A 14,145-nucleotide genomic window follows, 5' to 3' on the forward strand; every position below is an offset into this window, starting at 1 on the left:
GATTACAGATACTCCCCTGTTATGACGGCGTTATTACATGTTAATACCACTCACTACCACTGGGTGGGAGTAATGGACACAACATGCTTGTTTTATTGACGCAAATGCTGTACATATAATAATAATAATAATAATAATGATGATGATGATTACACATACTATACACACATCAATTAAAAACTTTATTGGTTGCCACTGGAGTAACGTACAATGTTGATTTACTCTTAGGGTTTCCATATACAGGTATACAGGTCTACTTGTTACTAAACGAGCTGGCTGACTGAATGAGCAAAGTAATCTTGAACTCTTAACTCTAACCAACTAATATATATACTTCTTGTTTAATTCTGTGATCTAACTGTATGACGCCCTTATGATTACTGATAATATGGATGAGCCCCCTACTTCACGTCTTTGCTGATACTAAGAACTACATGTTGGCTAATACAACGAGGTGCAGGTACATAGCTGGGATGGATGTGCAATTAGACACTAGAAGGCGGTAATATCTATATATATATGTGTGTGTGTGTGTGTGTGTGAATACAGAGGAGAGGCTAGGCAGGGAGACACATGGACACGCACACACGCACGCATACATATACAAGGAGAGCAGCACAGTCTTTCACATCTCCATCTTGCTGAAACACGTTCACTCATCTTTCTGTCACACACCTCAAAAAGGTGGCCGAGGCTAATGAGCACCAGCCGGCTGATCCACAGATTGACTGTCAGCCTGTGTCTCCAGCGAGCCTTGTGCCGTGTTGTTTGAGAGGCTGATGTCAGCCTGGGGGTCCAGGGCGGGGTTCACAGAGACAGGATCTGTGGAGTTTGATGAGGGGTCCGCCAAACTCGGGGTAGAGGTGGAGGAATTGCTAAAAGAGGCTTCAGATGGTAAGTGGGATGGAGTGCTGGAGGGCAGGTTGGATGGAGCGAGAGAGGGCACGTGGGACGGAGGCTGAGAGGGGGCATCTGATGGTGGTTGTGGGGAAGAACTGGTCAGCGTATATGCGGACAGCTTGGAGGTTGTGAGATCGGGAGAGTTGGAAAGCGTGTGCGCGGAAAAGTTGGCTGGTGTGTCGGTGGGTGAGTGAGACAGTGTCTGTGTGGGTGTGGGTGTAGGTGTGTGCACGGGGGTGGGTTCCTGTGGATCCGTGCACACGGGCTCCCCTTCGGCCACGTACCAAACCTCGTTGTGCCTGTTCAACAGTTTTAGGGGACTAAACAGAAATACACAAGCATGCATGCATACACATACACACACACACGCACACACACACAGCAAGTCAAATCAATCTTTGCCCTTTTTTATGTGTGTATGTGTGATCATTTCATCTATAAAAATCATGATGTAATTCTAAATTTTAAAATATCTTTTGGTATATTGAGAACTTCGAGTGGTTCATGTTGATTGTTTGTCTGAAAAAGTTGAGCATCTAATGTCCGTATGTATGTAGGTGTCTGTGCTGTGTGTCTGTGAGAATGTGTATGACGTGCATGTATTTTGTATGTACGTGCGTCTGCTTTTATATGCGTACCTGTCATAGCCGACACCATAGTGGTAGGTGTGGTTATAGAGAGCCTTTACTCTGTCCAGTTCTTTAGTCAGCAGGTGGGCGTGTAGCCTGGAGGTGACGGACAGCATCCAGCCTCCATAACTCCTCACATACACATCCATATCTGGCATCTCTGTGAAATACAGCTGTGTAGGAGAGACGGACGGTGCATTAGGAGTTAAACAGTCATATCCTGCACCATAATAGCCACTGCAGAGAGAAACATCAAATCCAGAAAATGGGCATCCTCCGTCTGGTTGCATAAAAAAAATCTGGCACTGGACTACTTTACTGGTAAATTGATAGTTAGCCAGAATTTATTGTCACATAGCATTTGAGTCTGGATTTAAATAAAAATGTGCGGCCAGAGGAGTAATGAGAGTGATCTTCATAATGCCAACATTTATCTCAGCAGGCCTTATGCTGACTGCAAAGCTGCTGAGTATGGGTACCAATGGCATGAGCTGCACTATGTAATGTATACCTGTCAGTGCTCTTGATTGACCGAAAGCACTAAGCGAGGATTAAATGACTAAACTTCCAATAATAATTCACCTTGACATCTGCAGCCCAAAGTATGTGACCTTGTGACGAGTGGAAAAAGACACCCCTCCAACTCGATCAAATTTTCAGCTGAATCACCCTCAACCCACTCATTCTCCAACTCAATATCTCTCTGTCCTTCATTTCTCTCTTGTAGCCCCCGTCTATCCTTTCTCCTCGCTCTGCCGCAGCCTGGTGGGACTGTGCTGAGGACAGGGCAGGGCTCACCTTGTCATTGGTGGGTGTGGGTGGTTTGTCCTGATAAGCTGCTGGGAGAGGGAAGTTCAGAGTGTAAATGGCGGGCTCCCACATTTTGGTCTCCTCTGGGATCTTGACCAGGACGGGGGCAGTCATCTCCATTTGGATGCCTACCAAAAGCCCGTGAACACAGATGCACAGGAATGAACAGGTGCATGTGCGCACACACACACACGCACACACACACCACACTGAGTAGTACAGTGCGGTCCACAAATGTTTAATCGTTCGTCACAAAACAAATCTGCTTGACTGATCCTGTATCCACCCACCCATCCTGCCCCCATCTCCACCCTTACCTGCTTCATTGGCACCAGTGATGTACTGGAAGAGTCTCCTGAATGCCATGGCTGCACCTACCCCCATAAAGTAGGCTTCAGCATCTGTTGACACCCAGCGGGTAGGACTGTAGTGTCGCACCTGGACACACACACACACACACACATTAGAGGACAATGGATGAAAGTTTTGATTAGTGGCCATTCATGTAGTGTGTTGGGAAGGTTTACTTAGAGTGATAACTCACCTCATATTCATCTGTTTTGCAGATCAGCTCATACTCCAAACACTCCTTTGACTCGGAACAAAAGCTGCTGTTGGTACTTGGTCTGAAACAGTGTTGATAAAATTACCTTTCCTATTCAAATTCACCCTCTATGAATTCCTCATATCCTGTGGCAAATGCAAAGACGAACTTACCCTACGCTACCTTCAGTTGAAACCATCAGGGCTAGCCCCACCAAGACTGGGAAAAACTCCCTGAGAGGATAGAGGCACACATGCTGTAAGTTATATATATATATATCACACAGTAATCTTAGCCAATAGATTAGTCAGGGCTGACCGCTCAAATGTTATTTGTGTGCATTCACAGAGAAGGAGGGAGTAGTCAATACAGCTGGGAGAGGTGCAGGAGCATCTTGCATCTGTATCTCTCCCCTCAGATGAGATCAGCTCCATTTATACAAAGTAACACAATAGCGCATTCATGCAGGGGGAAGGGTGACTGAAGGGTGCATGGAAAAGTACCAGAACGAACAACCTACAAAATCCTGTATATTAGAAGTTCCAGTATTGGTTGATTTATTAGTAGTTGATTTGCTTGGAAATCCTGTCCTTTAAGATTTGATCAGCAGCTATCGCTCTCTCCTTGCATGACAACAGGTCACTCGAGGCGAGGAATCATTGAGACCCATATCTGCCCGAGCACACAGCTTCCTCATATAACCCAGCTTTAACACATGTCATGTAGTTCACCTGGTGATGACGCACACCTCCTGACATGAGGAGAGGAATGGGGGGGACACATGAAGGAAAAGAGGGCCATTATAGGGTCTGGCCATATGCACCGATCTAAACACACGCATATGCACACTGCTTCATTTAAAGGGTGTGTAAAGGTGTTGAGCGAAAACAACGAAGAACAAATAGCAGCGGATAAAAGGAAACAGAAACAAGACGCATCGTGGATTTTTAAACCTGATTCTGATCCCGGTGGTTTTTCGTCTCATGTGAGAGGAAGATGCTGTTCTAAATCTGACAGTGTGGCTTAACCGGCCAGGAAACTGGTTCAGGAGAGACGGGGTCTGGATGTTTAAGTGTGATGAACACAGATTGGAGACGAAGCCCTCAGATCAGTTTTACATACAAGTAGCGCATCGAACGCTTCTAAAGGGCGCGCGACGGCAGGCTCTTCTCATTTCTAATACAGCATCAACCGCAGTGTCCCGTGACATGGCGCGTGCCCGCACAGTTTAGACAGATCGGACGATTCGCAGATTTTAAATGCGCACCTGCGTTGCGCATCCAAGCGTGCCACTGCTGCGGTGGGGTGAGACAGGTTATCGCATCCCTCCCGTTATAACGTCGGGAGGGATAAGCGACATTTTGCTGCATCGTCATCGCGCTTTACCTTAACGCAAAGCAAAGGCGTTTTAAGGTCACGAAGAAACAGCCGTCCACAGCAACTAACAGCCAACCACGCCGTTTACTTTTCACCACGGTCACCCACCTTTCCGCGCCCGAAGCAAACCCGCTGCCCGACTTCGGCCCAAATGTGAAATGAATTAGGACCAGAAGGGTCGTTTACAAATACAACATTTTAACCTCAAATCTGTCAAAACACGCTAAAGCGCCCGATGCACGGACATCGTCGCCAAAGCCATCAACTAATTATCGTGGGTCCCATGCAGAATAGTCGCCTCTAACAGCCAATCCAGAAAAGAAGAAAACGACTTACGCACCGTGATGTTATCTCAGATAACTACAGCAGCAGTCGTGTATAGAGCAAGTTTCGCAGTGAGACAAGCGCATACTCACATCGTCGTCCCGCGTTTGTGTCCGTATGCAACGTGCAAAGCGACCTCAGGCTGGACAGACAGGCTGGACAGACTGCAGTGTGCTCGCTGCAGACCGGTGGATTTGCTGCAGACTGCAGAGGGGTAGGGAGGGGGCAGAGAGGGAGGGAGAGAGAGAGAGAGAGAGAGAGAGAGAGAGAGAGAGAGAGAGAGAGAGAGAGAGAGAGAGAGAGAGAGAGAGAGAGAGAGAGAGAGAGAGAGAGAGAGAGAGAGAGTGAGAGAGAGAGAGAGCACGTAACTCTTATTAAGGGGTGTGGCTGCATGCTGCGACCAGAGGTACATGTATACGCAGCGTATGGTCTTTATTCTGCGGGATTCGTTAAGGACAGCCGTGTTGAACAAGCCCTACATCTCAGAATACAAGCGGAGGGATGGCAGGCATCACTGTAGACAGATGTTAGAACAGATAGTTGCACGGCTTATATACCTGTGTGTGTGTGTGTGTGTGTGTATATTAGAGCGAAACTGACCTACAATATTCATAGTTCGATATGAAAATGTGCCACCATGTCTTCGTAATAAGTCTCAGCAACGGTCTTCAAATTAGATTGTTTCTCTCTGTATACGGCTTCAACTCATTAACAAGCACATCAAGACAAACTGAATGACGGCCTTAAACCAACTGCGGAATCTGCAGCACAGTGTGAGGCCTTCATCCACTGGGTAAAAGAAGCTTTAAAGGGCCAATCGGTTTTTTTTTAAAAAAACATGAAATTGGGCATATTTACATTCATAATTGAGGAATTTTGATTATAGACTGAAGGTAAACAGTTCCCGTCTTTCTCAATCCACCAGAGCTGAAAATACGGGCCTGGCCGATGTAAACGCACAAGTTATTTTTTTGTCTCCACAAGTTTCCAAAATTGGCAAGCACATCCTCACAGACGTCGCACTTTCCTCGAGAACCTTGGCATGCAGCTGCTGAGACCACATCTGGAGAAAAGAAAGCAGGTGTCAACACTTCCGAAAGCAACGCAGGGGTGCCCTCAAAAATCCGCGGCCTTGCCAGAGAAAGACCCGCCGAAGAAGCAGAACGACCCCGAAAGGGCCGAAGAAGTCACATGTGCCCATCCACGCTTGGCCGCAGAACAGTGGCTCGCTGCGCGCAGCACCGTGCTGCAATGACCACAACACACCGACTGTGATTTGTGATTACTGTGCTGCTGACTAATTTGGGGTCCATCTGTGTTTGGTAAGCACCCAATGAGACGTCATTGAACAAATATAGCCTACATGTAATTTGTGTAAATTAACAATTGACGCAAAGGGTTTCGTTAATGATTCAGTGTAGCTTTTTTGAATAATAAATAACATCTCGCTAGGCCTATTTGTATTTTTTTAAGACACTGGGCAGGGGTTAGCCAGGGGGATTGTGGGTACAGATACGACGTCGAGGTTTTAATATTGTGAACTGTTTAGTTAGTTGGAGGAAATAAACGACCCCCACGGCTGTGTGGTCAAAAAGGAGAAGTGGTCTCGTCTCCTTTTTTTCATCCTCCACAAGGTCATATTCATGCAGAAATATAGACATTTCTAAAGAGTTCACAAACTTTCAAGCACCACTGTAGGTTATAGCAGCCTCCAACCCCGAGTCTTGTATTTTGGTAGCGGGGCTATCCTTTGAATTCAGGATTGTACCTTTAAAAAAACAACCTAAGAGGTCGTAAGGCATTTAGGGACGAGGGCTAGGTTTCAGTGGTTCCTTTGTTGCTGGCAACAGGCTGGATGAACATGACCATCTCTTCGTTACCTAGGCTAGGCACTTATTAACTAGAACTGACCAAATACGGCAAAGAACAGACAACAGTTTCATCTCAGACCCTTTCAAAACGGTTTTTATTGGAGGAGTTCAAACAGACAAAACAAACCAACCCTCTAACATGCGACTCATCTCCACTTCTTGACCAGACGTCTACCTGAGCCCTGTGGGCTGCAGGAAAACCCCACAGAGATCATCATATCATGCCCTGTGGACACCGCTCATACCTGCAGAGGGGGGTCTGTGATTACAATCTCAGTAGTCGTTTCTTGGTTCCTCCCCTTCCCTAGAAACCAAGTTGGATTTCATGTTGGGAGGAGGGAAGCAACCAGGAAAACATAACTGAAATTGAAGCTGTGTCACACCTTCTAAAGCACTTTATAAAATCTCTATGCAATGCTCAAAGTACTGTTAGCCCCGCGTTTATCATGTCTGTTTTAATTATTTACAAATGCTTGTCTGCCTGGTTGCACACCTTGCAACATTTCATAACCACTGAATCATTAATAATGAATAAAATAGGTTTAACATCAACAGCAAAAGGTAAAACAAACCAGAAAAGTGTAAATATTATCAGTTAGATCAGTTCATTTCTGAAACAACTTAGCAGACCAGGGCTAAATAGCCATCATTGGCAACACCTCCATTAAGGGCTACACCATCACTCTGATGACTCAGATTGATCCAACTTTTTCACTCCATTGCTCATAAGAGGCCCACACAACAGTCTGAACTGAAGTACACAATTCTGATCCAAATTCAAAAGGATGAAGGTGACCTCGACCACAAAAAGCGCTAAATAAATTACAGCAGTGGTTCTTGTGACAGGCTGGAAGGAACGCTTGTGCATCTGACACACATATCATTAATACTGAAATTTCACATTTCAATATGGAAATGAATGAATTGAAATATGTAACTTCAAACATATTTCAATTTACAAGTCAACTATGTAAGAAATAGAGCAAAAGAATATGTGACAATGTGGTCATATAAATAAGATAAACACTGGGGTCATTATTTACCTATGAAGGGGAAACAATGAACAAGACTGTTGTTTTGATCCCACATAAAAAGTGATTAGCCTGTTAACTGAATTATCGGCTATTTTTTGACCACTCCTTGGGAAAACAGTTGGTCAAATCTTGAGTCGTCTCCCTGTCAAAAAAACAAAACAAAACACAAACATATATTCACACCACACTCAAAAAGTTACAGCTAAGTAGCATGAAGAGGTACCGTTTAAATAGCCAATATACACACCCAAAGTAACTCGTCTAAAATCATTATCATCTTTGGAAGGAAGGGAAAGGGAGAAAGAGAAGAGAGAGATCAAAATGAGATATATCAAGAACAAGAGATTTCCCCTCCATTCTATTCCTGGAGTGTTCCATTTATCCATGCAGTGGGAGTCTCTCTCTTCCTGAAATAAACCCTTCAGTGTCTCTGGATTAAGTTTTCCAAAAACCTGACCGCATCCGACAAGTCCTTTTTTTTGCATAGCCGGACAGTGAGTGCCACCATGGCAACCACTTACAGAGTTTTTCAAAGGCAATCTATTACTGGAGGGGAGCATTGGTCCGTTTTCCCCCCATTAGACCAGTTGGTCTGGGGATTTACAGTGGGTCCCTCCCAAAAGATACCGCTTCATGTTCACAAGGTGGATTCTCTCTGACGCTCGCGCCCATTAGAAGTCTTCTTCACTTTAGATATCCCCTCCAAAGCACCTGACTCAGTCACCCTGAACCGCATGAGATGGGAACGGAAAGCAAAAGTGAAATGGTAGGTTTGTTTTGATATAACAGAAAACTGCAGACACAAAATACAATGTGTGCTTACACTTCATCCATCTCTACATCCTCCTCATCCAGGGGGAGTTGCAAGTAGGGGTTGTTGGATGCTGGGCGAAACTTGTAGCCCGTTAGCACAAAGAAGATCAGAGTGGACACCTCCACTAGAAACTGAAGAGGAAGAGAGAATTGTAGGTTAAATTGGGTAAAGCTGGAATGAGGGGAGAAAAATGGGGCATTTGCATCAATAACCAAAGTGAATGGCACTTAGAATACGCATTACTGGCTCTTAGCAACTGTGTCACCATTAATGAACATGAACTGCCTGCTACAGAATAGAAATCTGGGGGAACAAACACTCCCATCTCTGATGTCAGGAAATATGACCTGATGGTACCGAACTTAACCCGGTCATCTGCAAGAGACTCATGCTGTTCATTCATAGAATGACTGACTTAAGATTTATATGCAAATAAGTCACATGTTAGCGCTAACAGCTTCAGAAATAAATTGAAATATATCTCTAAAAAATAATCCTAGATTCATGTGCTGGTTCAACTTCTCAATTAAATGCAAGTAATAAAAATAAATAAATAAAAACAAAATTTGGAACAACTCGAAATAGGGATCAAATCTTTAGTGTCACTGATAAACTACTGCTTATGGAATACAAGCACAGAACCCGATTTCATCAAAAAGTACTAAAACCCTTCCACGATGGTGTTATAACCTTGCTATAACCTTCTTGAAACTTGCTCTGATTTAGATTTAAAGGCAATGGAGGTAAAATCTTTCAAACTCACTTTACCATAGTAGACAGTGAAATTTCCACACCGTGCATCATCATTGTTGAAAAATACTTGATTATTCTGTCACAGTTGTGTTGGTCGTATACCATAATCTTCCCTTTTCATAAAGTTGCATTGACGTTCTAAAATCAGTATGTTATGTCCCAACATTAGCTGACATCTTACCTCATAGCACCACTGCCACTGGAAGGGCATAGTCACCTTGAGCAGAATCACTATAATCCTCGTAAAGTAGATATAACACACAATCTGTAAGAATGAAGAAAACAAACAAACAACAAAAAAAAAAAGCAAAAGGTTACAATACCATCAGTTGGATGCATGAAGCAATACTAGAGGAGTGCACTCAGTAAAGATCGCCAGGTGTATGCATCTCCCCTTCCCCGGTGTTTGAACTTGGCGACAAACCACCCCTTTTTCCGTCTATCAGGAGAAGGGAAATACACACACACACGGACAGAAAACCCAGTGTTTTTCCTGCCATTCTAAGACTTTTGCGCAGCGCCCAAGTCGATTAATCGGGGGGGGGGGGGGTTGTTAATAGGCAGCACTCAAATTAAAAAAAAATGTAAGTAATAAAAACGTTTTGTCTGTTCAGTCTGTGGCTGTGCAGCTTCCTAGGCAGACCCTCGCACAAAAGCAACCAAGTCTGTAATGACAGAGATCAGACTATCATAATTTCAAAGCACTTATTAAAAGACTTCAAATGTGTTTAACCTTTGCAGTTTTCATGATATAAAAAGAATGAAGGTGAATGGCTGTCCTGCTGATTGACTTTCATTCATTGTAAAGCAATAAAACAACGGTAAGAAAAGACTTTGAATGTGTTTAACCATCACAGTTTTCATGATATGAAATGAATCAAAGCGAATGGCTGCTCTGCTGATTGACTTATATTCATAAAACAACGGTAAGAAAACATAGCTAGGCCATGAGAACTGTTTTCTTGAAGCTACTGGGATGTTTTCCAGCTGTGACTGATTAATCCTACTGTTGAAATTTGTATTTTTGTGGCAGTTTTAACATTGCACACTGTGGCACTTCCTCATGGTGGCGGGGTGAATAAGGCAAACTATTTTTGGTTCATCCAGTGTTCCTCTAGTTCTCCTCTGCGGAGATCAGCAGTGAATGATTTGGTGGCTTGCGAAATACGATCGACTTCTCGTTTACTTTCAAGATGCCTACCCGAATACATAACGTTTCTGTTTTGACACAGTCACTGCCCAATCTTACCCAATCGTAGATGTGAGTCGTGCATGCGCATGGTTGACTTAGTTGGTTGACTTAGTAGCATGGTTGACATTGGGCAGCAATGACGAGCAGCATTGGTTGAGTGAGCTCGAGAGTGAAGAGTCTGTGAATGTTCTCATTCATCCAGGTCATGGTTATCCAAAGGAGTTGAATCAAGTGTATATACCAAGTCCAGTTGCACTTGATTCAACTCCTTTGGATACTCGAGAGTGAACGAAGAGGAGTGGTGATAGTGAGAACAAACATTTTTCGAAGGTTTTGAATCACCAAAACCAAAAGGTTCTTCATGATACAATTTACAATTTAATTCATCCAGCCTCCCCCCTGAACAGACGCTTCGACCGACCAGAGGAGGCGCTAGTGCAGCGACCAGGACACATACATCCGGCTTCCCACACGCAGACAAAGCCAATTGTGTCTGTAGGGACACCCGACCAAGCTGGAGGTAACATGGGGATTCGAACTAGCAATCCCAGTGTTAGTAGGCAACGGAATAGACTGCTATGCTACCCGAGCGCCCCCATATAGTCAAGTTCTGTCTAGATTCAGCCTTTCTCACAATACCCAGAATTCATTGTGAACGTTGCAGCCTTATGATACACTCACAGCTACACAACATTTTGTTTAGGCTGATAGGCCCAGTAGTTTGCGAGATCTGCCGCAGAAACCCACACACGCGAGTGACCAAATGCATAAGCCCCTCCAGGCTATGGCCTAGCGGAGATAATAATGTTTTGTCCAGGATAAATCTGTGCCTTATTTTTGAGGCTGACAAGGCTAACCAGCACTGGCCTGCTGAATCCTACCACTGTTGAAATGCCAAATGTTGCATGAGATTAAATCCTCCCTTTGATCACAATAACATCAGAATAAAAGTGTGCAAACATAAAAGAATAAATATTCTAGTTTTGAAAAATGATTTTGCAGTCATAATTATGCACTCAATCCAAAATGGTCAGTGAAGCAATTCTGTAAAAATGTGGCAGGTATTGTTTGAATAGAGGAATTTTGCTGTCTTTATTGTGTGTTGTATATGTTGTATATACCTCAAATGTTACTTGACTGTATAAAAGCATAAATAACTAAATAAATAAAAATAAAACACCCTATGTTGACCGAAATTTTATTTTTTCTGCTCATAGTGAAGTTCTGACTAGAGTCAGCCTTTCCCACAATACCCAGAATTCATTGTGAATGCTGCAGCTTTATGTATGGCTGAAAAAAAAAAGTGGCTGATAGATTACTTAAATTTCACATAATCATTAATGCAAAACATAAATGATCCTAATACAAATCACATAATTACACCCAAATATGCATTAAAAAGCAAATGAAAACTTTTCCTTTCTTGATCATGAACTACAAATTTTGCCATTTTTGTTCCTCTTTTTCTTAGTGATGTTATCGGTGCTCAGGTCGTATAAACTTGAGTTATGAAATGATACCCGAATAGTTGACCTGTAATTTCAAGTGTGACCACCATTAATTTCAATTATAAGTAGGATATTGTTCATTTTTAGTTCAGAGTTGTCTTGAGCACAGTATGAGAGCCAAATCCCTGTCGCTACTTTTCACATTACTCTTCTTCAGTGTACTCCTGGTCATATAAGTATGGTTGTACAGTGGACTCTGCAAAAATATCATGCAATATATCTTCATCCTTTATCATGTCCTCTATAGTTACATCTTGTTTGGCTATTTCTTGCTTTTCGTATTCTACTTTTTAACATTACGACAACCTAAATGAAGGAGTCTGTAGGCAAATGTGTATTGTTAAATCTTCCTAGTTAAGTTGGACTCTTGCATGCTGTACCTTGATCCCTTCCTGTGGAAGCAGGAAGGGAAGGGGCTTGCATTTCTCAAGAGTCTGAAATTCCCACTGACAACATTATCGGCAAGCAAAATTCTAACCTATCCACAATGCCTCCCAGGGATGCAGTGTAGACAGAAATGGTGCCATCCTATAATAAGCATTACTGAGGATGGATGTGTGGAAATAAAGTTGAAAAACGGCAAATTTTCCCCTTAACTTAGAGTGTAAATGGCACAATAGGGATCAGATACTGTGGATAGATGGATGCATAGGTGGATAGATGGGTGGGTTTAGGCTCAACCAAAGAACAACAGTTGAACCCATCATTGTCTCACCATAACATAGTAATGCCGGAAGAGCTTGAGTTTCTCCAGGTTCATGGCAGCTGAAAGAGACAATACCAAAGGAAAAACATAAAAAAAAAAAAAATCAACAACCATAGCCTTTGTATATTATAAAACTTGATGGTGATGATATTCTACTCCAGGCTTCCCACCTTTACCATCAGTGCTGGAGGCCTCTTGTAGGTGACGGATAGACCTACAAACACACACATACACACATTTAAGAACTACTACATGTGCGAAGACATGTGCATGCAAAAGCTTTCATAAAACTGTGTGTGTGTGCATGTTACTGACCAGACAACAGGGAAAAGGATGGCTCCACAGCAGATGAGGTCCACCAAAAACAGGATCTCCTTCCAGAGAGCATATTCACTGGAACCCTCCTCCGTAGACTCAATGATAATATAGGCTACATTAGCCAGCACCTGGGGGGGTGGGTAACAGGGTATAAAGAGGTTAAAATGTAACTTCTCCTGGTCTGAGCTTAACTCCACCCACTGCATAATTTTGGAAAATGCTAAAAAGTGGGCAAGGAGCTGAGAGGGGGGCAGAAGTACCAATGACGTTCGCGACGTGTAAGATGTAACGTGACGTCACTGGACTGCTGCCATTACTGTTCGAGGGAGCTAAAATCAAAATACTGCGAATTTTGCGTGTTTTCACTTTTTTCATGGATTGTCAGTCATAATGAGTTGCGAAAATGCTGTTGTCGTTTGTAAAGGGGCTAATTACTGCCATGGCATCCACTGCAGTAGTAACAGCAAAGACACCATCGAGCCGAGGACGGGTACAATCGTCTGATTCCATCGGTGAATTTTGCGTCTTTTTATTGCATCACAGTACAAAATATTCTCTCGAAATTTATGTAACACTTGGGTCACTATCTCATACTGGAGCAGATCTAGGCTCTTAAGGAGTGGCTGAGCAACAAAATAGCAGACCAGAGACTGGGGTAACAAAATGAAAAAGCTGTCAATTTAATGACAAAATTCACTTGAACATAAAAACTATTCACAGCTATGTGTCACACATTCATACAATTAGATATACTGAAATCCATGGTTTGAATCCCTTTTTTGATACCAATTAGGTTGTTTAGGTTCAGGTTTCTAATTAGTTTAGTCAATTATCTATTTTATATTTTCCAATTAAGATGAAAGCGGTCTATATTTTTCCTAGGATAACAGTCTACTTTATCAAGCTAGACCTATTTTGTGTCAGTTATTTTATCCTCTGAGTTAACTATTTTTAGTTTCAGGTGAATCAGGTAAGTCTACACTCTAAAATCCCTTTTTCAGGTAAGTTGACCCTTTGAGATTAAACCTTGCAGGAAAAACCATTCAAATTCACCATTCAACTCAAAACACCAATATACAGTCAGTAACATTAACAATTTAACCTTAATAAATGCAATGTTACACTTAACAGGGTATCCCTTTCTTTTCAGTTCAGTGTCAACAGTTCAGTTAAAGTCTCACTCTGAGTGAGGTCCGATGGTGTTCATATATTTTAAATGAGCACGGTTTCAGACTTACATTCAAGGGCGGGGGCTGGGGGAGGTGGGTCTCTTGAGGGCATTAACATTCTTTCCCCCCCCTTTTTTAAAAAAAGATTTCGTAACGTAGATAAGTCCCAACTGGTTGACTCTACGTCAGCATTGGC

General features: G+C 42.9%; 2 protein-coding genes across 3 annotated transcripts in view; both read right to left on the minus strand.

Annotated features, from left to right (window-relative positions):
* Positions 1–694: 694 nt before the first annotated feature.
* soul5l (heme-binding protein soul5, like) lies at positions 695–4,259 on the minus strand. Its single transcript, XM_056280425.1, has 8 exons — positions 4,151–4,259; positions 3,550–3,634; positions 3,057–3,116; positions 2,884–2,965; positions 2,657–2,777; positions 2,328–2,467; positions 1,539–1,702; positions 695–1,220 (listed from the first exon to the last, which is right to left on the minus strand). Exons 1-8 carry the CDS (start codon positions 4,257–4,259, stop codon positions 695–697), a joined length of 1,287 nt encoding a protein of 428 aa, XP_056136400.1.
* A 2,275-nt stretch (positions 4,260–6,534) lies between these two features.
* Positions 6,535–14,145, minus strand: part of LOC130112554 (protein GPR108) — a 31,382-nt gene continuing 23,771 nt past the window's right edge. The window contains exons 13-18 of one of the 2 annotated variants that reach the window (XM_056279976.1): positions 12,778–12,908; positions 12,639–12,676; positions 12,472–12,521; positions 9,238–9,321; positions 8,313–8,434; positions 6,535–8,214 (exon numbers count right to left, since the gene is read on the minus strand). In XM_056279976.1, the coding sequence (XP_056135951.1) occupies positions 8,127–8,214; positions 8,313–8,434; positions 9,238–9,321; positions 12,472–12,521; positions 12,639–12,676; positions 12,778–12,908 (513 nt within the window). In that variant the 3' untranslated portion in view covers positions 6,535–8,126. Of the gene's footprint in view, positions 8,215–8,312; positions 8,435–9,237; positions 9,322–12,471; positions 12,522–12,632; positions 12,677–12,777; positions 12,909–14,145 lie in introns of both variants that reach the window. The other variant, XM_056279975.1, reaches the window with a different exon arrangement.

This window comes from Lampris incognitus, chromosome 5 (assembly GCF_029633865.1).
Source record: "Lampris incognitus isolate fLamInc1 chromosome 5, fLamInc1.hap2, whole genome shotgun sequence".
Taxonomy (NCBI): domain Eukaryota; kingdom Metazoa; phylum Chordata; class Actinopteri; order Lampriformes; family Lampridae; genus Lampris; species Lampris incognitus.

What these genes read in the sequence shown, in the direction of transcription:
- soul5l (XM_056280425.1), bottom strand. Translation starts at nt 4,259, where the DNA reads ATGACGATGCAGCAAAATGTCGCTTATCCCTCCCGACGTTATAACGGG. An exon ending in GTGTGCTCGGGCAGATATGG is followed by an intron (nt 3,117 to 3,549) that starts GTCTCAATGATT and finishes CTATCCTCTCAG; the next exon opens with GGAGTTTTTCCCAGTCTTGG. An exon ending in GCAAAACAGATGAATATGAG is followed by an intron (nt 2,778 to 2,883) that starts GTGAGTTATCAC and finishes GTGTGTGTCCAG; the next exon opens with GTGCGACACTACAGTCCTAC.